At 37.4% G+C, this 26,405-nt stretch overlaps 1 protein-coding gene across 5 annotated transcripts in view; it reads left to right on the top strand.

Annotated features, from left to right (window-relative positions):
* Positions 1–26,405, top strand: part of FMN2 (formin 2) — a 391,989-nt gene that overhangs the window by 290,430 nt on the left and 75,154 nt on the right. For all 5 annotated transcript variants that reach the window (XM_063594698.1, XM_055098129.2, XM_055098105.2 and 2 more), the window contains one exon: positions 16,023–16,074. In XM_063594698.1, coding sequence (XP_063450768.1) covers positions 16,023–16,074 — 52 coding nt within the window. The remainder of the gene's footprint in view (positions 1–16,022; positions 16,075–26,405) is intronic.

Below are 26,405 nucleotides of genomic sequence, written 5' to 3'. Positions count from 1 at the left end.
AAAAACTTCAACAAAAAAAGGATGTTCGTACCTATAGAATGTGTATAGACTTATTTCCTTGTCATTCTTCTCCAAACAATACAGCATAACAACTGTTTACATAGTATTTTTATTATATTACATGATATTTACATTATTACAGAGATAATTTAAAGTATATATGAGGATGTGTGTAGGTTATATGCAAATACTGCACCATTTTATATAAGGGACTTTAGCATCCATGGATTTTGGAATCTGTGGGATACCATAGATGAACTAGTCTCCCATGGATATTGAGGGACAACTATATTTCATCTTATTTCCACCATTGGCTTATATGTTATACATCTTTGTTTAATATTTTCAGTGGTCACTCTAGTGGTGTGCCCCTTTAATTTATCACAGTCTATCTTCAAATAGTATTACACAACTTCACAGGTGATGTCAGAACTCTACAACAGTATACTGTCATTCTCCCTTCTGTTGTTTGTGCTATTGTTGTCATATATTTTACATCTACATATGTTATAACCAAAACAATATATTGCTCCTACTTGCATTTAAGTCATTATCTTAAAAAAATTTTAAATGACAAAATTGTATTTTATATTCATCCTCATAATTAGCATTTCCAGTTTATTTCACTCATTTGCATAGATCCAGCTTTTCATTAGGTATCATTTTTATTCTACCTGAATAACTTCCTTAACATTTCTCATTATGTAGATTTGCAGGTGGAAAATTTATTTAGCCATTGCTTTCTTGAAATTATTTATTTCCCATTTTTGAGAGAGATTCTTACAGAATGTAGAATTCTCAGTTAACAGGTTTTTTTTTTCTTTCTGCAGTTAAGATATTGTTCTTTTGTCTTGTGTTTGCATAGTTTCTGACAAGGAATCTATATTAGTTTTCCATTAGTGCTGTAACAAATTACCACAAACTTCATAGCTTAAAACAATACAAATAATAAATTTGTAATTTCTTCAGGTCAGAAACTCAAAATGGACAAAAATTATATTAGCAGTGCTGTGTTCCTTCTGGAGTATCTAGGGGATACATTTCTTTGCCTTTTTTTAGACTCTAGAAGCTGCCCACATTCCTTGGTTTATGGCTTCTAGCTATCTTCCAAGCTAGCCATGGCTGGTTGAGGTTTTCTTGTGATGTATCACTCTGTCGCTAACTCTCCTACCTTTCTCTTTCACTTACAAGGACCCAGTGATTGCATTGGGACAACGAGGTATAATACAAGATGAGCTTCTCATCTTAAGTTCAGCTGATTAGCAACCTTAATTCCATATGCAATTTAATTCCCCCTTAATTTATTATATTATATTCCCATGTAATATATTTACAGCTGGGGATTAATAAATTAATTCCCCCATAATTTATTATATTATATTCCCATGTAATATAACATATTCATAGCTGGGGATTGGGACATGGACATTTTTAGAGGGCCATTATTCTGCCTACCACAAAGTCTTGGGAATTTATATTTTTGTTACTTGTTATAAAATGTGTCTCCCCACTCCTTCCCCATCTAAACTCTGGTTGTTTTTAAATTTTACCTCTATTGCTAGTTTATAGGATTTTTATTATGATGTGCATTGGTATATGTGTATATGTGTTTTTCCCTTTCTTTTTTGTTTCTTTTTTTTTTATTTTTTATTATTATTATTTTTTTTAGACAGGGTTTCACTCTTGTTGCCCAGGCTAGAGTACAATGGCATGATCTTGGCTCACTGCAACCTCCGCCTCCCAAGAACAAACGATTCTCCTGCCTCAGCCTCCCAAGTAGCTGGGATTACAGGTGCCCACCACCACACCCAGCTAGTTTTTGTATTTTTAGTAGAGATGGGGTTTCACCATGTTGGCCAGGCTGGTCTTGAACTCCTGACCTCAGGTGATCCACCCACCTCGGCCTCCCAAAGTACTGGGATTACAGGTGGGAGCCACCGTGTCTGGCTGTGTTTTTCTCTTTCTTGAGGTTAATTGGGCTTTTGGATTTAGGTGTTTATTGTGTGTATCAAATTGGGAAAACTTTTGACCCTTATCCCCTCCGTGATTTTTCTGTCTCCATCTCTCGGTTTGTTCTGGGACTAAAATGATACATTATGCTAGAATGTTTACTAATGTCACAGTTCATCAATATTCTGCTCTCCTTTCAATCTTTTCCTTTATGTGCTTCAGTTGGAATAGATCCAAATTTTACATCTTAAAGTTTATTGTTATTTTCCTCTGCAGTGTCTATTTCCATTCAGTGGACTTTTTATTTCAGATACTGTATTTTTCACTTTACAAGTTCCACTGAGTTCTTTCGTTTATATCATCCATTTTCTTCTCATTATGTTCATGTTTTTCTTTAATATTTGAGGGTGGTTACTAAAAAACTACATTCGTATTAATATCCTTATTTGCTGGTTCATCTCCTGTCATTCCTGGGTCTGTGTCTATTGACTTAAAGAATGTGATTGCGCTTTCCTGATACTTGGTTGGTCTAGTAATTTTCTTATTAAGTGCTAGACACTATGCACATTATGTTGTTGGGTGTCTAGGTTTTGTGCATTTCTTTAGAATATTTGGCTTTGTTTAGGCAGATAATTTAAACGACATGTGACTCAGTTGATCCCTTTAAGGCTTGTTTTTAAGCTTTGCTTAGGCTAGTCTGGGGCATCCTTCATGCCAGTGATAATTTGGTTTTACTAATAATTTATCTACCCCACTGAGGTCTCCAAGACCATCCTGTCTCTTGTGATCAGTGACAGCTCTCCACTCTGGCTCTTTAGACATCGAACATCTTTTGGCCCTGTAAAAGCTTTGGGAATTGTTCAGCTTATATTTTCTTGGTGGTTCTTTGCTTGTACTTGTATAATTTTACTGTATACAGGTGCCACTTAATACCCAGCTAAAAGTCAGAAAGCTTAATGCAGATTTTTGATCCTTCTTTTCTGCAAAGTATTTCCTCTCTGGAACTCTGTTCCTCATCTTTTAGTCATGTCAGCCTACCTAGACTTCTATCTGTATTTCCTCAACTCAGCAAAACTGGTTGGCTTATTTGGGGTCTCCTTTCTAGCATCTATGATTTTAAAATTGCTTTTAGACAGAAATCTAGGAAGATTGAAGGGCACTACACAGATCAGACTCCTATGCTGCTTATTTTTCAGTATATGAAAACAGTTTCATATATTAAATACATTTTTCTAGTTAATTACAGCAGGAGGGTAAGTTTGGTTCTTTTCAATTAAGTCTGGAATTAAGTTCAATTAAGTGGAACTTCCACTTCAATTAAGTTGATAAAGGATCAACAAAACAAAACGTTGGTTTCTTGAAATGCTAAACAAAATAGATAGACCACTAGCTAGATTAACCAAGGAAAAAAAGTGGAAATATTTTTCCACTAGTTTAAATTTAACACAATTCATCAGGTCAACAGGATTTCACTATCCAAAATATATATGCACCCAATAGCAGAGCACCCAGATTCATTTAAAAAAACATATTGGTGGACCTAAGACAAGAGATAGACAGCAATAGAGTAATTTGAGGACACTTCAATACACCATTGGCAACATTAGTCAGATTATAAAGGCAGAAAATCAACAAAGGAACTCTGGGCTTAAACTGGACTCTAGACCAAATGGAAAAACATTTATAGAATATTCTACTTCACATCAACAGAACATATATTTTTTCTCATCTGTCCATGAAACATTCTCCAAAATTGACCATGTGCTTAGCCATAAAGCAAGTTTCAATGAATTTTTTAAATGAAAATAATATTAAGTGTCTTCTCAGACCACAGTAAAATAAAATTGAAAATCAATACCAAGAGGAACTCTCAAAAAACTACACAAGCATGTGGAAATTCAACAACTTGCTCCTACAAAACCTTTGGGTAAACAACAAAATTAAGGTAGAAATCAAAAGGTTTTTTGAAATGAATGAAACTAGATACAACTGCTACTGGGTACATATATATTTTGGATAATTAAATCCTGTTGAACTGATAAATTGTGTTAAATTTAAACTAGTGGAAAAATATTTCCACTTTTTTCCCTTGGTCAATACCAAAACCTCTGGGATGCAGCAAAACAGTGCTAAGAGGAACGTTTATAGCATTAAATGCCTACATAAAAAACACAGAATGATCTCAAACTAACAATGTAACATTGCATCTCAAGGAGCTAGAAAAGCATGAACAAACCAAACTCAAAACTAGTTAAAAAAAAAAAAAAAAGAAATGGCAAAGATCAGAGCAGAACTAAATGAGATTGAGACCAAAAAAAATGATAAAGGATCAACAAAACAAAAAGTTACCTCTTTGAAACGATAAACAAAATAGACCACTAGCTAGATTAACCAAGGAAAAAAAGATTAAAATAAGCACAATCAGAAATGATAAAGGTAACAATACAAACTGATACCAAAGAAATACAAAAATCATCAGAGACTATTATGAGCATCTCTATGCCCACAAACTAGAAAACTTAGTAACAAGTAATGAAATTGAGTCAGTAATTTTTTTAAAAAAATCTCTAAACAAAAATAAGCCCGGAACCAGACAGATTAACAGCCAAATTTTACCAGATATACAAAGAGTTGGAACCAAGCATATTAAAACTATTCAAAAAAATCAAGGAGGAGGTGTTCCTTTGTAACTCATTCATGAAAACAGTATGACCCTGGTACCAAAATCAGGCTAGAACACAACAACAAAAACAACAGAAAAAAAAAACACACAGGGGAATATCTCTGATGAGCATAGATGCAGAAATTCTCAAGAAAATACTAGCAAACCAAATCCAACAGCACATCAAAAAGATAATATTATACATCACCATCAAGTGGGTTCTATTTTAGGAATGCAAGGATGGTTTAACATACACATGTCAATAAATAATAATTTACCACACAAAGAGATTTTAAAAACCATATGATCATCCTTTTTCTTTTTTTTTAGACAGATTCTCGCTCTGTCACCCAGGCTGGAGTGCAGTGGCGAGGTCTTGGCTCACTGCAGCCCCTGCCTCACAGGTTCAAGCCATTCTCCTGCCTCAGCCTTCTGAGTAGCTGGGATTACAGAAACACGCCACCATGCCCAACTAATTTTTGTATTTTTAGTAGATACGGGATTTCTCCATGTTTTCCAGGCTGGTCTTGAACTCCTGACCTCAGGTGATCTGCCTGCCTGGGTCTCCCAAAGTGTTGGGATTACTGGCATGAGCCACCCTGCCTGGCCAATCATCTTAACAGCTGCAGAAAAGGCATTCAGTAAAATCCAACATTGCTTCATGATAAAAACCCTCAACAAAGTAGACATTGAAGGAACATATCTCAAAATAGGAACCATTTACAGCAGACTCCCAGGCAACATTATATGGAATGGGGAAAAGATTAAAGCATTTTCCCTGAGAACTGGAACAAGACAAGGATGTCTACTCTCACCACTCCTAATCAACATAATGCTGGAAGTTGTAGCCAAAGCAATCAAGCAAGAAAAAGAAATTAAAGACATTCAAATTGGAAAAGAAGAAGTCAGATTATCTCTCCTCACTGATGACATGATCTTTTAAACCTAGAAAACCCTAAAGATCCCTCCGAAAGATAACTAGACCTAATAAATGACTTCAGCAAAGTTTCAGGTTACAAAATAAATGTATAAAAATAAATATCATTTCTGTACACGATTAACATTCAAACTGAGACCAAATCAAGAACTTAGTCCCATTTACAATGGCCATATACACAGAAGTAAAACACCTAGGAATATTTAACTAAGGAAGTAAAAGATCTCTGCAAGGATAACTATAAAACACTGATGAAAGAAATTGTGTAGATGGCACAAATAAATGAAAAAACATTCTGACTCATGGATCAGAAGAATCAACATCATTAAAATACCGGCTGGGCCTGTAATCCCAGCACTTTGGGAGGTCAAGGAGGGCGGATCACCTGAGGTCAGGAGTTCGAGACCAGCCTGGCCAACATGGTGAAACCCCACCTCTACTAAAAATACAAAAATTAGCCAGGTGTGGTGGTGGCTGCCTGTAATCTAAGCTACTCAGGAGGCCGAGGCAGGAGAATTCCTTGAACCCAGGAGGCGGGGGTTGCAGTGAACCGAGATCGTGCCACTGCACTCCAGCCTGGGTGACAGAGTGAGACTCCCTCTCAAAAAGAAAAAAAAAATGACCATACTGTTCAAAGCAATCTACAAAATTGCAGAAGTGCAATTCCTATCAAATTACCGACATCATTTTTCACAGAATTAGAAAAAACAATCCTAAAATTCATATGGAGCCAAAACTGAGCCTGAATAACCAAGTAATCTTAAATAAAAAGAAAAAAAAAACAGGCATCACGTTTTGTAGCTTCAAATTATACCACAAGACTATAGTAACCCAAACTGCATGGTACTGGTACAAAATTAGGCACAATAGATCAGTAGAACAGAATAGAGCACCAAGAAACAAAGCCACATATGTACAACCAACCAATCTTAAACAAAGCTGACAGAAATAAACAATGGGTAAAGGACACTGTATTCAATAAATGGTGCTAGGACAATTGGATAGCCATATGTAAAACAATGGAACTGGACCCCAGTCTCTCACCATATACAAAATTTTACTCAAAATGGGCTAAAGACTTAAATGTAAGACCTGAAACTGTAAAAATGCTAGAAGAAAACCTAGGAAAAATTCTTCTGGACATTGGCCTAGGCAAAGAATTTATGACAAAGACCTCAAAAGCAAATGCAACAGAATAAAAAATAGATAAATGGGACTTAGTTAAATGAAAACGCTTCTGCACAGCAGAAGAGATAATTGACAGAGTAAACAGACAACCTATAGAATGGGATAAAATACTTGCAAATTATGCTCCTGAAAAAGAATTAGTATCAAGAATCCACAAGGAACTCAAACAACTCAACAAGAAGAAGACAATCCCATTAAAAAGTTGACATTTCTTAAAGAAGACATATAAGTGGTCAACAAATTTATGAGAAACTGCTGAACATTATTAGTCATCAGTGAAATGCAAATTAAAATCACAATGGGATACCATCTTTCAACAGTTAGAATGGCTATTATTAGCAAGCCAAAAACAGCAGAGGTAGACATGGATGTGCAGAAAAGGGAATAGTTACATACTGTTGGTAGGTATATTAGTACAACCTCTACAAAAAACAGTTTGGGGATTCCTCAAAGAACTAAAAGGAGAACTACCATTTGACCCAGCAATCAACCCCATTGCTTGGTATCTACCCAAAAGAGAAGAAATCATTGTGTAGGAAAGACACCTGCATTCATATGTTTATTACAGCACTATTCTCAGTGGCAAAGTCATGGAATCAACCTGTATCCATCAACAGCATCACAACAGATGACTGGAGAAAGAAAAAAAAAAATATATATATATATATATATATATTCTTTATATATGGAATACTACTATACTATGTGTACTACCATATATATATGGAATACCACTCAGTCATAAAAAGAATAAAATTGTGTCCTTTACAGCAACATGGATGCAGCTGAAGGCTATTATCCTAAGCGTATTAACACAGAAAGTGAAAATTAAATGCTACATGTTCTCACTTTCAAGTGGGAGCTAAATAATGGGTACACATGGACATAAAGATGGAAACAATAGACCTGGAGTCTCCAAAGGTGGGAAGAGAAAGAGGAGGGAAGGTTCAAAAAACTACCTGTTGAGTACCGTGTTTATTATTTGGGTGATGGATTCAATAGAAGCCCAAACCTCAGCATTATGTAATATATCCATGTAACAAACCTGCATATGTACCCCAGAATCTAAAATAATAATATTTAAAAGAAAGAAATATATTCTAGGCAAAAATAAATAAAATGAACACAGTTCAGCCTCTTTTGCTTTGCCTGTTGTATGATCACACCATGACAGGCTGGAGCTGCCTCTGCACAGCATTTTTGCCAGCTCTTTTCCATTGTATTTCCAGTTTTGTCTCCTTTATCTTTCTTCTTGACATCTCGAACTATGGTGCACCTTTGCTTCTGTGTCTTTTTTCCCACTGTTCATTGTTTACCCTCTCCGGTCTCTGCTCCTTTTTCTACTTGACTAAGACTTGTTCATCATTTTAGTCCCAACTCACCCTGCATTGCCTTTGTCTTTTCCTTATTGACTTCTCTCTCGATAGGCAAATGGATGTTTCACTTAACTGTACTCATAACTAATTTGCCAGTGTTAAGGCTTTGGAGTCAGACTCCATGAGTTGGAATCCTGTCTCATTTATTTAGTGTTTCTGGAATCTTAATCAAGTTTTTTAATTGCTAATTTCCTGATTTTAAGTGGGAATAATTATAAACCCTTTCTTACAGGGTTTTATTATCTTGGGTTATTATATGTAAAGAATTAGAATAGTAATATCAACATCATTCCATATTAACATTCCCATTTAAACATCTCTAAAAAATCTACATGTATGATTATTTGTCTCTCTCTCCATCTACCATTTTCTTAAAGGAAAAAACTATGTAATATTTACCTGCATATGAGTCCCTAACAAAGCTAGACATTCAAATGTTGACTGAAATGTTGTAATGTTAAATTATGTGGCTTTTGTCTGTAGGATTGGAATGACCTAGGCTTTAAGCATTGTTTTGGCAAGTAAGATTAGGAAGAAAAGAAACACATCAGAAGTTTTTTTCACTTTCTGATTTTTGTTTCCAGCAGTTTTGTGTTTTGATAGTTTGAATCCCTAAATTGGAATTAATTGGTATTGCTTTCAATATGGAAAGCTCAGCCCTAATGCGTGTATTTACTTATTTTTAGTTAAAGGCTCAATGAGGTTTTCGTTTTATCTGAAGGATTTTTATTTAAGTTCAGCTTGGTATTAGTAAGTATGTATGCTTCATTTATATTCTTCAATAGGGTAGTTGTCTCTTAGCAAAGAAAAAGGAAAGGAATTGGCCCAAGGCATGTCTTTATTTCCATGCTACATTAGTGAAAGTCCAGGAGAGATTTGCTTAGCCTGTAGGTAGACTAATATATAGATTTGGGTATGATTTGATATAAAAATTTAGTTTGAGTTAGTAATTTTCTAGTTGGAAAATTGTTCCATCTCCTTTAGACTGTACTGTCTACTGTACTGTCTAGCTCGTGGATGTGTATTATGTTTTCCCATGTCTTCTCTACTTTGGGTTTAAAACGAAGATTTGGAGAGGAATTTCACTGAGGACCACTTCAATATGTACATCAGGCTGGGTGATAATAGCACACGGCTTTCCTGTATTTTATGTTTGGCTGGAAGCCACATATAGAATTTTTAAAGTATGTGTCATTTTCTATTATGTATATGTTTCTTGAGTTTTTAATAACTAGCCCCCATATGTTTATATACACCTATATTTCTAGAGGCACAATGATATATATATATATATATTTATGTACAAAGTTGAAATAACCCTCAGTATTAAATAAAAGGTAGCTGTAAATTATTGCAAAAGTCAGGTTGACATTTTATGCCTCAAATGCTCTCTTTCTTCCTCCTAGGAGTATTCCACAGCATTGTTTTATTGTCCTAAGAACATGCACAGCATAGAGAAGGAAGATGCATTGGGACTTAGTTATTTCTCTTGCAGTCTAAGGAAAGATATTCTGAAAGTCATGCACTGTGACATGTATGAACTACTTAAATTTACCTGACTTTTAGTTGATTGTCAAAAGGAAGAGTGTGTCAAAAATCTCAAAACTAAGGCAATATATCTTCAGTTAAATGACAACTTTAAATGAGTCAGAAGAAAGGCACTGCATCTGTCTAAAAAATATCCCATACTGGCTGCACTTAAAAGCAACTGGAATGCACATTCATAGCTAATTATAAACAAAAACTAGTTAACACTTTAAATAAAAAGGAAAAATAGCAAAAAGATTTAGAGCCTAGACAAACAGATGAAAGGGTTCTGAGTTGCCTTCCATCTGATATTACTCAAATGCAACTCTGTCTCCAATTACCTGGGAATATGTGGTATTCCCTCATGAAAGCTCAAGATCAGAAAGGGCGTCCATTTCGTGTCTTTGCTTACTCATAGCCATTTGGAACAAGTTCAGCAGAAATATTTCACATTGCGTAAGAGTCTGGAGCCAGACAGCGACTACAGACACTAATCACTGGGTCAAAATAGTAACTTAGTAGGACAGCAACCACCAGAAAGTATTTGTGGAGGTAGAAATGTGGAGTCGGATATATTAGTGCCGTTGGAGAAGATATCACCAAATGCAAAAATGCTGTAACAGAACCATTAAATCACTATTTGTAATCAGTTTCATGTTCAGTGGCACAGGACTGTCTGAGCCGATGGTCTCTTTGATAGGATCAGACCTAAAAGGTAATCTTATGCCCTTAACTCTAGAATAAATAGATGGAAAGAAAATTAACCAAATAAATAAAGGCTGCCTCCTAAAACATTTGGTGTTTCTTTTATTGTATGGTTCCAACTACAGGCTTTCTTTGCCTCAAACTGCAGATCTCCAGCATTTGAGATATGCGGGCTGGGCAAAAGGGGAAACATCATCGCTAAAATAATAGGTGCAGCAATTGATCAACTTCCCTAAGGAGCTGCAATTTTAGGTCTATTCAGATAAGAGTTACTGGTATTCTCTGAATATTGTCATTATAAACCACTTTTCATTGTTGCCTTTTTTCTTAAACTACATCATCCTGTTCCTTTCCTCCAGTGTCAGTAGAGAATTGATTGCTTTATTTTACTATCACTCTACTCCGCTACTACTTCTATTTTCAGTAGACTCTATCTCGGAACATTTTCCTTGGCAGTGGATCTCAAACTTCAAGCTATGAATAATTACCCACAGTATGTTTGGAATAAAAAGGTGAGCTTTAGAAGAGGATTAAGCATTTTTAAAAAATCATTCTTTTAGATTTCATCAGGTTCTCACTAAATTCACGTGAAGTATTATCTTATCCCTTGTAGCAATTTTATTTACTGCTATGTCTTTAAAAAGTGGGGAGGGGACTAAGGAGCTATTAACCTCTGTGTTTATCCTGTAGGCATTGGACTTCTCCATTCTATGCCAATTAAAACAACTTCACACACAAATTAAGTAGAAATAAAATCTATTAAATATATTTTAAAGCAATCCCGTGGTTTTATAAAGGTCTTGGGCCGTAATTTCTCTGTTGCTGTAAAGAGGCAACCTTATTTTAGCAAAGTATATTTTTAATTCAACATCTGGATTCTGTATAGAAAAATTAACAAGGAAATATGTGAGATTCCTACAATGGAAGACTTTTCACATATTGCAAGCAATGCATCTCCATCCTGCTTTGTAGCGATACTGATGCGGGCATAAAGGAAAGACAGGAAGAGGATGACTAGACACCAGGTGATCTATACATTATCTTATTAAATCATGAAACAACTCGGCCGGGCGCGGTGGCTCATGCCTGTAATCCCAGCACTTTGGGAGGCCGAGGCGGGCGGATCACGAGGTCAGGAGATCGAGACCATCCTGGCTAACACGGTGAAACCCCGTTTCTACTAAAAATACAAAAAATTAAGCCAGGCGTGGTGGCGGGCGCCTGTAGTCCCAGCTACTCAGGAGGCTGAGGCAGGAGAATGGCGTGAACCCAGGAGGTGGAGCTTGCAGTGAGCTGAGAGCGGGTCACTGCACTCCAGCCTGGGCGACAGAGCAAGACTCCCATCTCAAAAAAAAAAAAAAAAAAAGACTAGGAAAAAAACGTGGCGCTCAAAGCAAAAAAAAAAAAAAAAAAAACATGAAACAACTCAATGAAAAAGAAATTATTACCCTGCTTTAATGATGAATAAAAGTTATTACATCAAAGAAGCGATTATTCAAAGTTATTAAAATCTACTGCAATTCAGTGGCTGCATTACAATTCAAACCCAGGTTTGCCTGACTAAAGCTCATGTTCTAGCTCCCAACACTGGACCTTGTGGGATCTGAAGATGAGAGGCAGAGTGTGAGAAAGACCTTGCATAGTATAAGCATTTACAAAAAAGTGTAGCTTTTATGGTCTGAGGTGGAGGAGAGGTGATTGCTCTCAGAGATCTGGGATGCCCTTGGCCAGTGATGTCCATTAGGCGTCATAAAAATGTTTCTGTCAAAAGTGGTCTTTGGGAGGCTGAGGCAGGTGGATCACCTCAGGTCAGGAGTTCGAGACCAGCCTGACCAATATGATGAAACCCCATCTCTACTAAAACTACAAAAATTAGCTGGGTGTTGTGGCATGTGCCTGTAATCCCAACTACTCGGGAGGCTGAGACAAGAGAATCACTTGAACCTGGGAGGCGGAGGTTGCAGTGAGCCGAGATCTCGCCATTGGACTCTATCCTGGGCAACAAGAGCAAAACTCCATCTCAAAAAAAAAAAAAAAGGGGGGGGTGTCAAGCATTGCTGGGCGACAGTAGCACAGAAAGACCAGTGATTTGATGACAATGTGAAGATCACCAGCCAAGCCTTGTGCCTATTTGTCTATTTTGAATGCTGCTTTTGCTACCCTATAATTATCTTGATTATGAATGACTGGAAATCTGCCATCCTGATCATTTGAATCTTGTCAAAAAGAAATGAGATGTCTACTCTAAAGAGTTGGGAAGTTAATCTTGTAGTAGAAAATTGAAATCTTTTTTATCTCTTTTATGCAATTCACTCGGCATACTTTATTTAAATGAAGTTTATTAATAGTTGATTATCTGTACATAAGAAACTGCTACTAAAAGTTACACTGGCTTTCAAAACTCTGCAAAACCATTTATGCCATTAGAGATTATCTGAAAATATTTTTTGTACTTCTAGAAAACAATACGTGTATAAATATATATAAATAACAATAAGTTGTTGCAAATAGAAAATCACCTTATTTTCTGTGTTACCTTCAGCAAAGTCATGTTTGAAAGTCTGTGCATATAACAGTGGTGGTACACAGCCTATAAAAGTTGTTGCTCAAACTGAAAAGCATAGCTGGTCTGATTGGGGTCACTGCATGTAATTAGCTTGCTTGCTCCATAAATGAATGGCAGATTTGTTTTATTCCAAATGATATCTTAATTTTCACCAATTAAATTACATTTTATTTTGGTTTGGAAGGTTCACCCTCACTATGTAAAGCAACCACATCCTGCAGTTGTCACTAAGTTAACACCATAAGTATGTTTAGAAGAATTGTTGGCCAAGCATGGTGGCTTATGCCTGTAATCTCAACACTTTGAGAGACCGAGACGGAAGGATCGCTTGAGCCTCGGAGTCTGAGACCACCCTGGGCAACATAGCGAGACCTCCATCTCTACAAAAAATAGATTGAAAAATTTAGCCAGGTGTGTTGGCATACCCTGTAATCCCAGCTACTTGGAAGGCTGAAGCAGGAGGATGACAGGAGGAATTGCAGCTTGCAGTGAGCCATCGTTGTACCACTGCACTCCAGCCTGGGTGACAAAGTGAGACCCTGTCTCAAAAAAATAAAATTGTGACAATAAAATAGTGATGGTGCATTTATGCAAACACCATCTTGGAAAAAGGATATCTCTGTTTTTCCATAAAATGGAATTGCACCCCAATTTTTCAGAAAGTTTTTCCTGAGATTGGTATACAAAGGAAATCTGTTCAGTTCTTTGAATTGTTGACTCTACATCAGGAATCGAAATGTGTTCTCTAATGTTCTTGCTTTGATCTCTCATTTGACTGTTTATCAAAGCTGATTACAGTTTGAATACCCAAATCCCTTTAGCTTCAAAACTATGTAAAATAATGTATAATAGAGCATTTTAAGAGATTTTTTTCTTATTCTAGTTTGTCTTAATGATTGTGATATGGCTATTAGGTTTGGTAAGAAGGTTTGGTTTTATATTTTGTTCCCTCAATAAGAATCAGTCTTCTGCCAAATTGGATTAAAGTTTTTGTTTCGGCCAAACTTGCTCACGCAACTAAGCAAGAGCTGTTTCAGTGAACATCAAAAGAAGTCATTATGAACAAATGAAACTTACTTTATTCCACCAAACACAATTTAGGAGCTTATGCTTTTTGAAAAGCTGTATGTGTTTTCTTTATTGAATATAACATTGGAATATAATTATTAGTTGACTTACTCAGTTAAACATTATGTATGATATCACTCTAAGAATTTTGAGATCTTCAGGTCCAGAATTTTCCAAGGATATTTATCTATTAAGTTTCTACTGATTATTGGAGGCACCGTGCTAAGTATTTTGTACATATTAACAGATGAATCTGCCTAAAGTCACAGAGCTAATTTAAGTGGCAAAATCAGGAATCGAATACAGATCTCTGGCATCTTGTTCTACTGTAGTGTGTTTTTAAGTTTCATAAATCATTTACTTTAATCTTCTAAAATAGTCTAGAAATTCCTTCTTCTAATCTGCCTGAATCTCTGTACTTTGCAAAGAAAAAGCAAAGATATGTGAGGGCAACTGGAAAAATACCCTTCCTGAAAATAGTATGCATTGTAGTGCTTTTGTTATTTTGCCTAAACAAACTTTATGTGTTCCTAGAATTGTTTCTGGAAGCAAATCATCTTTTATGCTAGGCAACTCAGAGCAGATTTTTATAAAACAATATGTTCGTGCTGGAGCCTTTTCAAAGTAAAATCATAGGATATTCATTCTTTTTTTAAATATAGTTAACAATTGACCTGTAAGTTTATACAAACAATCTGACATACAAAAAGGGAAAGAAAAGAAAGAAAAAAATATCTGCTGCCACCTGAAGTGATCCCTGTGAAATCCTGAAAATCCTGGCAAAGAGTGGCAACGTGACACTGGGTTATGACTTTGCAGATACCATGCAAACCTTTGAAAGAACACTGTCTTGAGGCTGTAAAACATGAACTAGCCTAAGCCGTACTATTGTGTTGTAAGTAGTGATAAAGACACTGACAGTTCTCGAGTGACCATGGGTTTTATTTCATGCACAGTTCCCATTTTTTTATAATCAATTTGCCCTGCTCCACTGTGTCTCCTAAGTTCTCCAAATGGCCCCACATGTGACCCAAAGAGGAATGATAATAAAAAGACAACTTTTTCTTTAACTAGTCCCAGGATTTATTTTTTACATTTTACTTTTTTTTTTGTCCTGTTACTCAGTGATTTTCAAACTGTGGGTCACAAACCATTAGTGAGTCATGAAATCAGTTTAGCAGGTCCCAACTAATGTTTTAAAATCTGATAGATAGGCTAAAAATATCAGAGAGCATTGCATGAAATAAGAGTATCTTCAAAACTTTCATGTCAAACATATATTAATATGTATGGAGGTATGGGGAAATGGGTGGAGGTGAAGTAATACATAATTCCTAGAATGCTTACTTGTCAAAAAAAAAAATGAAGTCACAGCCATACTTTAAGTGATGGAGTTCTTATGTTATTTTAAGCAGTTCGAAATACTGATTTAATCTCCTTAAATTTGACCTTTGGGTTTGTAGCAGATCACAATTCTTTATTTTTAAATAAAAATGATAGCAAGTAAATGGGTATATTATCACATTCCCCCTTTTCAGAACAGATCATGATCTGTTCACCTGTGGTCTGATATGAACTGTTGAAATGAGTTCAAAATTCTTAACATAACTGAGAAATGTCACATACCATTTCTGTTTAGGGTTTTGTTTTTTTTTTTTTGACGTGTTTACACCTTTGCTTGAGGGAATTATTTCCACTAATTGTTGGCATTTAAACACTGACACATCTGATGTAAATATGAAACTAGTGTTTTCTTTTCTCAGGTTAATGTGACTGAGTTAAAGAAATTTTTTCAGAATCTGAAATTTTTGATTAGATAATATATCTTGTCTGTGTCAATATAATAAGATCAACTTAATTAAAATTAAGTAGAATCATTTAAATCTTGTATCTATGACATCCATAGATTTGAAATGAGCTTCTGGTTGTAGTACAATAGAATTAATAATTAAAATAAGTTACGTTATGTAGGTCAGATGTTGCTTGAAATAGTGTAACAACTTATCATTTATCTCATGTACTTTTATTTTCTTGCACTTTCAGCCAAAATTGACCAAGAGGCAGAGGAAAATTCACTGACAGAGACTCATAAATGGTGAGAAATTACTTTATTTCCTCCCAGAATAGCGTTATAACATGCTAAGTGTATTTCATCTTAAGGAACCAGTTTTTAGTTCAATTTTAATTTTCAAGCATAAAACAAAAATAAATCTAATAAAATGGTGTACTCTAAATCTACAGTGAATTTCTGAATTTTATTTTTGTTACTCTGGGTAACATATAATTCTGTTAAATACCAAATTATTGTGAATAGCTTAGCATCTTCTCTTTTACATGGGATTTAGAACTATGGAAATACACAAAAGAAGGAAGATAGCAAGAACCTGTTTCAGAGTTTGGGTTATCAAAAAAAAAACTATGTGATTTCCATATTCAAAAGTGAAGTCTAGGTAGGAAGCGATGAGCTTCCCTTGGATGCACCTTCATTTCCAGAATGGAGACTTGCAATTATGGGTAAACATAGAAAAGTATCTCAGAAATCTCCCTGCTTTTCTGCCTCCATTTTCTCTTCTTCTCGCATCTCTCTATATACGTCAGGGTTCTGTAGAAAAAAAGAACAAACTGGCGATACAGATATAAACACACACACACACACACACACACACACACACAGGCATACCTCATTTTATTGCACTTCTCTTTGCTGTGCTTTGCAGATAATTGTATTTTTTTTTCCACAAATTGAAGGTTTGTGGCAACTCTGCTTCTAGCAAGTCTATCGGTGCCATGTTTCCAACAGCATGTGCACACCTCATGTCTCTGTGTTACATTTTGGTAATTCCTGTAATATTTCAAACATTTTATTTTTATTATCTATCACCACAGGTGATCTGTGATCAGTGATCTTTTATGTTACTATTGTAATTGTTCTGGGACACCATGACCTGACCCATATAAGATGGCAAATGTAATAGAAAAATATTGTATGTTCTAACTGTTCCACCAACCATCTGTTCCCTTGCGTCTCCCCTCTCCTCAGGCCTCCGTATTCCCTGAGACACAACAATATTGAAATTAGGCCAATTAATTACCCAACAGTGGCCTCTAAGTATTCAAGTGAAAGAAAGAGTCACACATCTCTCACTTTAAAACAAAAGCTAGAAATGGTTAACCTTAATGAGGAAGGTATATCCAAAGCCAAGATATGCCCAAAGCTAGACGTCTAGTGCCAAACAGTTAGCCAAGTTATGAATGCAAAGAAAAAGTTCTTGAAGGAAATTAAAAGTCTATTTCAATGAACACATGAATGATAAGAAAGCAAAACAGCATTCTTGCTGCTATGGGGAAAGTTTAAGTGGTCTTAATAGAAGATCAAACCAGCCACAATGGTCTGTTACACAATAGTCTGTTGCCAGGGGTTTGGTTTAGCACAGCTACTTGCCACACAGAAAGCCAATCACTGAGATGAGTATTGCCAGGGAAGAAGGCTTTAATTGGGTGCTGCAGCCGAGGCGGTGGGAGCTCAGTCTCAAATCCATCTCCCTGACTAACTAAAATTAGGGATTTATATAGCAGGGAAGAAATGTAACCATGTGTGGGAGAACAGGAATTAGGGAGGGGTAAGGAAGAGGAGGTACTCAGCAGCAAGCAGCTGGTGGGTTAGGCAGTCACAATGGGTGAAGGGTCTGGCATCTCATTGTCCAGATGCAATGATCTGGTGAGTTTCAGTTCCTTGATACTATCTTGGAAGCCTGATGGTTGGTTTCTGGAGAAAGGAACTCAAAAAAGACAAATGTAACTTTCTCAAGTTTCAAGACTAGGAGGGTCAGTTTCTATGTTTATTCAAATTAAATCGTAAACATCAGTTCTATGGGACCATTGAGCCTGTTTCAATTCCCTTAAACCAAAGCCTAATCCAGAGCAGGGCCCTAACTCTATTCAATTCTGTGAAGGCTGAAATAGGTGAGGAAACTGGAGAGGAAAAGTTTGAGGCCAGTAGAAGTGGGGTCATGAAGTTTAAGGTAAGAAACCTCTGTAACAAAAGAGTGCAAGGTGAAGCAACAAGTGCTGATGGACAAGCTACAAGCTATCCAGAAGATCTAAGATAATTCATGAAAGTAGCTAAACAACATATTTCCAATGTAGATGAAACATCTTCTGTTGGAAGAAGATGCCATCTAGGACTTTCATAGCTAGAGAGAAGTCAATGCCTGACTTTAAAGCTTCAGAGAACAGGATCGGGCATGGCGGCTCAAGCCTGTAATCCTAGCACTTTCGGAGCCCAAGACGGGTGGATCACCTGAGGTCAGGACCCTGAGCCCAGCCTGGCCAACGTGGTGAAACCCTGTCTCTACTAAATATACAAAAATTAGCCAGGCATGGTGGTGCATGCCTGTAATGCCAGCTACTCGGAAGGCTGAGGCAGGAGAATCGCTTGAACCCAGGAGGCAGAGGTTGCAGCGAGCTGAGATCGCGCCACTGCACTCCAGCCTGGGTGACAGAGCAAGACTCGTTCTCAAAAATAAATAAATAAATAAATATTTTAAAAAGTGAAGCTTCAGAAAACAGGATGACTGTCTTGTTAGGGGATAATGCAGCTAGTAACTTTCAGTTGAAGCCAGTGCACATTCACCATTCTGAAAATGCTAGGGCCCATAGGAATTATGCCAAATCTCCTCTGCCTGTGCTGTATAAATGGAACAACAAAGCCTGCACATCTGTTTACAGCATAGCTTACTGAATATTTTAAACCCATTGCTGAGACCCATTGCTCAGGAAAAAAAGAAAAGATTGCTTTCAAAATATCACATCTCATGGACCATGCACTTGGTCACCCAGGAGCTCTGCTGGAGATGTACAAAGAGAATCACGTTTCGAAGCCTGCTAACACAGCATTCATTTTGTAGCTCATGGATCAAGGAGTAATTTTGACTTTCAAGTCTTATTATTTAAGAAATACATTTGGTAAGGCTATAGCTGCCATAGGTAGTGATTCCTTTAAGAGATCTGGGTGAAGTAAATTGAAACCTTTTGGAAAGGATTCACCATTCTAGATGCCATCAATAACATTCATAATTCCTGGAAGCAGGTCAAAATATCAGCGTTAACAGGAGTTTGGAAGAAGTTAATTGTAACCCTCACAGATGGTTTTGAGGATTCCAAGACATCAGTGGAGAAAGTAACTGCAAATGTGGTAGAAATAGAAAGAGAATTAGAGGTAGAGTCTGAAGATGTGACTGAGTTGCTCCAATCTCATAATAAAATTTGAACAGATGAGGAGTTGCTTCTTATGAATGAGCAAAGAAAGTAGTTTCTTGAGGTGGAATGTACTCGTGGTTAAGATGCTATGAACGTTGTTGAAATCACAACAAAGAATTTAGAATACTACATCAACTTAGCTGACAAAGCAGCAGCAGGGTTTGAGAGGATTTACTCCAATTTTGAAAGAAGCTCTACTGTGAGTAAAGTGCTACCAAATGGCATCATATACTACAGAGAAATCTTTTGTGAAAGACTGAATTGATGTGGCAGATTTCATTGTTGTCTTATTAGCCACCCCAGCCTTCAGCAACCACCATTCCAATCAATCAGTAGTCATCAACATCCAAAAGATATTAAGTCACTGAAGACTCAGATAATTGTTAACATTTTTTAGTAACAAAGTATCTGCTAATAAAGTATGCATTTTGTTTTTCGGACGTAATTCTGTTGCATACTTAATAGACTATAGTATAATGTAAACATAACTTTTATATGCACTAGGAAACCAAAAAATTCATGTAACTCTATTACAATATTCATTCACTTTATTGCAGTGGTCTGGAACCAAACCCACAATATCTCCGAGGTTTTCGTGTGTGTGTGTGTGTGTAAAGAAAGATAGAGAATTGACTCATGCGATTGTAAAATTGGCAAGTCTAAAATTAGCAGGGCAAGCTGACAATTCTGGTAGGAGTTGATGTTGCAATCTTTTTTTTTCCTCTTTATAAATTTTAACTTTTAGATTAAGGGGTACACGTGCAGGTTTGTTACATGGGTACATTGCACAACACCGAGGTTTAGAATCTAAATGATCCTGTCACCCAGGTATTGAGCGTAGTACTCAGTGGGTGGTTTTTGAGCCCGTGATCCTCCTGCATTGTTCAGTAGCCCCAGTGTCTGTTGTTCCCACGCTTACGTCTATGTGTGATCAGTGTTTAGCTCCCACTTATAAGTGAGAATAGGCAGTATTTGGTTTTCTGTTCTTGCGTTAATTCTCTTAGGATAATGGTCTCCAGCTCCATCTGCGTTCCTGCAAAGGACATGATTTCATTCATTTTATAGTTGCATAGTATTCCATGATGTATGTGTACCACATTTTCTTTATGCAGTCCACTGCTGATGGGCACCTGGGTTGATTCCATGTCTTTGCTATTGTGAACAGTGCTGTGATGAACATACGAGTGTGTGTGTTTTTGATAGAATGCATTATTTTCCTTTGGGTGTATACCCAGTAGTGGGATTGCTGAGTCAAATGGTATTATAGTTCTGTTTTCAGTTCTTTGAGAAATCTCCAAACTGCTTTCCACAGTGGCTGAACAACTTTGCATTCCCACCAACAGTGTACAAACATTCCCTTTTCTGCACAGCCTCGCCAACATCTGTTACGTTTTGACTTTAATAATTGCCATTCTGACTGGTGTGAGATAGTATCCCATGGTGATTTTGATTTGTATTTCTCTGATGATTAGCGATGTTGAGCATTTTTCCATGTTTGTTGGCCACTTATATGTCTTCTTTTGAGAAGTGTCTATTTATGTCCTCTGCCTATTTTTTAATTGGATTGTTTTTGCTTGTTGATTTGTTTAAGTTCCTTGTAGTATTGCAATCTTGAGTCTGAAGCAGTCTAGAGACAGAATTCTTTCATATTCAGGAAGCTGAGTCTTAAGGTCTTCAACTGATTGGAGGAAACCCAGCATGTTTTAAAGGGAAATCTACTTTTTTCAATGCCTAGTAATTTAAGTGTTAACCACACCTAGGCCAGGCACGGTGGCTCATGCCTGTAATCCCAGCACTTTGGGAGGCCGAGACAGGCAGATCACTTGAGGTCAGGAGTTTGAGACCAGCCTGGTCAACCAGCCTGGCCAACATGGCAAAACCCTGTCTCTACTAAAAATACAAAAAATTAGCCAGGCGTGGTGGTAGGGGCCTGTAATCCCAGCTATTCAGAAGGCTGAGGCATGAGAATCGCTTGAACCTGGGAGGCGGAGGTTGCAGTGAGCCAAGATCGCACTGCTGCACTCCAGCCCGGACAACATAGACTCCTTCTCAAAAAAAAAAAAAAAGTTAACCACACCTAAAAACTGCTTTCTCAATACCATCTAGACTGGTGTTTGACCCCAAAATGGGCACTATGACCTGGCCAAGTTGACACATAAAATTAACTATCACAATTTCTAAAGAGAAACCTTATTAGCCTTGAGGAACAAATTTATTAAAGAAGTTCTCTGCCATTAATTCAGTAGACAAGATCTTTTTTTTTTTTTTTTTTGAGACATAATCTTGCTCTGTCACCCAGACTGGAGGACAGTGGCACCATCTCAGCTCACTGCAACCTCCACCTGCCAGGTTCAGACAATTCTCATTCCTCAGCCTCCCCAGTAGCTAGAATTACAAGCGTGCACTGCCACACCCAGCTAACTTTTTTTTTTCTTGTATTTTTAGTATAGATGGGGTTTTGCCATGTTGGCCAGGCTGGTCTCAAACTCTTGGCCTCAAGTGGTCTGCCCGCCTTGGCCTCCCAAAGAGCTGGGATTACAGGCATGAGCCACCGTGCCTGGCCGGCGACATCTTTTATATTCACTGAACAGATATCACATATTTAGTAGTTCTTGGCTTGATATAAAATATTGTCTTAGCAAACTAGTAAACAGAATTCTCCAGTTTCTATGAAAAGCAAAAGCTGAGGTCAAAGGCCTGAAATTATAAAATCAGAAATTTCAGTGAGTTGCATGAAAAAATTACTAGCAAATGACAAAATCGTTAGTAAAAGAGCCATCTTTTATAATTAAACAATGAACCCCGAAATTCAAAAGTAAAAATAAGAATAATGAATCATATGAAACATTTGACGTTTCTCCGAAGAAATAAGTCTGTGTGCCATTTTCTCAGCAGTCCTATGTAACCGGGGCAACAATCAGTAGTAATTCTGTGCAGGAAAGCAGTGTAACTCTGATCCTCTGGCCTTTTGAGTCTGAATCTTGCCTCTTACACATGATAGCTCTATGACCTTAGACCAATCCCATCACCCCAGGAAAATAGTATCTACTTTGTAGGTGAGAATTAAATGAAATAATCTCTGGCAGATGCTTAGTCCCAAGTGATCAATAGATGTTCATTGCTATGGTATTTTCACATTATTTTTATAATCAGAAATTATAAAAAGTTTAGTGGTAGAATTAGAAACCAGAGTCAGATTTCAGACTCGGGCAATGTATTTGTTTGTTGTCATGTTTCTCGCTGTCTCCATGGATTGCAGCCCTGGGCAGTCTCGGATGGTTATGGAGCATAGATTTTGGAATCAGCTCTGTATTTTGGTACCTGCACCAAACTGCTGGCACCATGGCTCCAAGGATTTATCTTAGGTTTTGAATCCATGTCCTTATCTGTGAGAAAAAGAAAAACAATGTCCACATTATAAATGTGGTGATCAGTTCATTACTTAACTGATTAAGTAGGTTAAATGAGTAAAATATGTATGTCGAGTATCAACTTCATAAGAGCTCTTCACAATTTCCTTTTCTTCCATTTACCATAATACCTGAGCTTGGGAGACTGACTTTTAGCATGAACTATCTTCATAGCAACCATTAAACTGGAAAAAACAATATAAAACAGTTATTTAACATGTCTAGAAATTGTTCTATGGACTTGCAGCAAATGAGGAATCATTTGTCCAAGAAAATCTAAATCATGGTAAGAACAGTGAGAGTCTAAGGCATTGGAATCACTACCTATTGTGTCCTATTACGTCTTATGGGAGCTGCTGCAGGAGCTCTAATCCAGACACTTATGGTCACGAAGATAGGAGCTTCCACTCTCCCAAGCTCCTACGCTGAGGTTATGGCTTCTCACTGAGTCAGCAGGCTGCCAGAATTACTCATTCCACCACCTCCAGCTTATTGCAGAAGTTCTGTTCCAGACTAACAATGCAGATAAGAGGGGGCTCCCTTTCTCAACACTTCCTTACTTAAAGGGCAGATGCTCCAGCTCAGGTATAGCCGACCGAGAATGCTGGGCCCCAGTGCTTCCACTCTAGCTGATTTTAGGGCAGAGATTCTACACCAGGAGGGAGAATACATGAAGACTAGGGGCCCCCCACCTCAGCTCCTTCTTACACAGCAGGAGTGTTGCTTTGGAAGAAGTGGACCACTGTCCTAATCCTAGCTTTAACCATTGTGCAGGTGCACAGAAGTCCTGCCCAGAGCTCTACAGATCTGCTTGAGAAGGCGGATTTTGTTTGGAACAGAACATGAAGAATTTCATACCTAAGAGCTTTGTCTGAAAGAATAGAGGTGTAGATGGAGAGCAGTTGAGAGGGCGTTCGTAGCTCCGTGATACAGCAGCAACAAGCAAAATGGCTAAGCAATCAGAAGTTTAACAGAGAGATCAAGGGAAGAAGATAGCCAAGAAGGATCCTTTTGGGATCATAATCAATCCCAGAGGTTGGAAGGCTGTGCATAAGCTTACTAGGCTGCACCCACTAATGAGCATCAGATCAGGAGGTCAGGCTGACGTGGAAACAATCCCCAAGCTGTGTAGGGATCCATGAATATATGCTGTAAGCCTCACTGGCAGTAGGGAACTCAGCGCAACCGCTGGCCACCACTGGCGGAACAATAAGATATGTAACCCAGGGGCAACTCATGGGAAGCCAGGCTAAAAAATAAAATCACCTATATTCCTTCATGTAGTCTGTCTAATAGCCACAAAATAAGCACACCAGCATCAGCCGAGTTAACTGCTTCTAGGACCTTGTATGTAAGCAGGCAGAAACATTTCTGCCTGGTGTACTGTGGGCTTCCACCTGCCCGGCTGGCTGGCTGGCAGGCTGCCTCCTCTCAGGCCTTTGAGGGAATGGTGGACTTTGACCGAGATTCTAGAGTCCCAGGTCTCCTTCCCAGCTTTGAGGCCTTGAATATTTTACCTGCCACCCCAATCTCAACAGTGGCTCACCATATGTACTCTCTCCCCATGTAAATTTCTTTAGGACCCAAAGCCTCAGTTTTTTATGGAGTTCTTCTTTTGCTTGAATTGGCCAAGACTTTCTTTACTCCCCTCCGACCACCACACACACACAAAATTGAAACAAAATACATACACAGGCCGGGGGCGGTGGCTCACACCTTTAATCCCAGCACTTTTGGAGGCCGAGGCAGGCAGATCACCTGAGGTCAGGAGTTCAACAACAGCCTGGCCAACATGGTGAAATCCCATCTCTACTAATAATATTTAAAAATTAGCCAGGTATGGTGGCATGCACCTGTAATCCCAGCTACTCCGGAGGCTGAGGCAGAAGAATCGCTTGAACCTGGGGGGCAGAGGTTTCAGTGAGCTGAGATGGAGCCACTGCACTCCAGCATGGATGACAGAGTGACACCCCATCTAAAAAAAAAAAAAATAGACATGCACATACACATATACAGATCCTCACTGTATTTTATCTCTAAATATTTCAGTTGTCTTGGCAAGGCCTAGAGGGAGAGGAGAGCTAGGAGTATGAATTTAGGCATACATTTTTCCTGTCTTCCATTTCTCCTTTTATTTTTATTATAGATTATTCTTATCATGTTCTATGTATCATATTATCACAAACCAGATGAAATTCACTTTGGAGGCAAGATTTGGAGGTACTCAAAAAGTTGTTCTTCATTTTCCAGCCTTCCATTTAGCCCTTTGACGTTGAGACAGAAAATACACGGGGAAGTTTCATTTCTATGAATATATCAAAAGGTTCCTAATCCAAGGAATTGGCTGGTGAGGTTCTGTTTTTATCTCAGTGATGCTGTAACAGCCAGACACAATTTAGTTTTACTTTACACCCTGTGGCAGGAGATCCACTGACAAATTGGTGACACATTTTTGTGCTTGATTTTTAAAAATGGTTGAGAGTTATTTACAGATAATTGTGATAGCTGAGTTGGGCTATCAGATGCCTTAAGGATCAAAGAAGGATCATATAATAACTGAACAGCCTTTTCTGTACCAAAAGAGAAGTTTCCCAGAGCTTTTGAGGCAATTTGGCATTCCGTATACTCACCAAGGTTGTCATGAAAGAAGGCAGGGCTGCGTGGTGGACAGGACGCTGACATTTCCTCTTAGCCTAGCTCTGCCACTCCAGAATTACAAGTGAGTAAACCACAGAAAGTTCCCCAAGTTCCCGGGCCTCCACTTCGTCATATGTAAAAAGGAATATAACCTCACTCTTTCTTTCATCCTCCAGGGCTGTAGGAATATGGAGTACCTTGTTCTTTGCAAAGCTTCTTCAAGTGTGGCTCCTAAGAGGCCTTTCTTGAAGGCTTATTCATGTAAAAACATTTTGTAAACCTCACACACACATTATTTGAAAGGAATTATACTCATTTGTCTTTACATTCTAGTACATTTTTTAAAACATCTTGACTCTTAGCCCATTTAAAATGGATAAGCTGAACTTTTATCAAGAGAATAATTAGAATTGTCTTCTATAAATAGTATTAAAAACAAACAATGGTGAGTATATTTTTTAAATCAAGCCAGATCATTTTTTCAAATTCCATTTGTTAGCATAATAGTTTTAAATGTGCTAATTCTGTTTATTCATGCATTTTTGCTATTAATCTAGAAAGTGGGACTTTGAGCTCCTTTTTCACATGAGCAAAACTGTATAGCTTTCGAATAAATGGTTTAACTGAACTCTGCAGTTCTCCTGGAAAGTAAGGCGGCTGGGCAGATGAGTCTTGAACCATACCCAAAATGCAAATGCAAAGCAGATGAATATATTCTCATCTTCAGATGATTTCACTGGGCAAGCCAAGCCATCATATTGTATTACAAGATGGATTTCGGCAGAATATTGTTAAGGTTGGCTTCATCCCCATTGTGTGTGTTTATGTCAGCTTCTGCTTCTATTTTATTTTTAATTAGCATACACGGCTTTCTTCAATTATGGAAAAGTATCACCAGACCAAATATGATTGTTTTTATTTCCTACAGAGTCACTTAATGTCTATGTCAGCTCATAGGCAGAGAATGTAGAAATTTTGAATTTGTCTAATAAATGTCCATTCCTTTATATTTAAATTTAAAAAATAATAATGAGACTGGGAATGATAAAATCTGCTTTATTACTTAATGAACTAAGGCTAACTTGAAATTTTTCTTCAGATATTTTTCTTCTATTTCTTT

This window comes from Pan paniscus, chromosome 1, assembly GCF_029289425.2.
Source record: "Pan paniscus chromosome 1, NHGRI_mPanPan1-v2.0_pri, whole genome shotgun sequence".
Lineage (NCBI taxonomy): Eukaryota > Metazoa > Chordata > Mammalia > Primates > Hominidae > Pan > Pan paniscus.
This window is presented reverse-complemented; position numbering and strand designations above follow the sequence as displayed.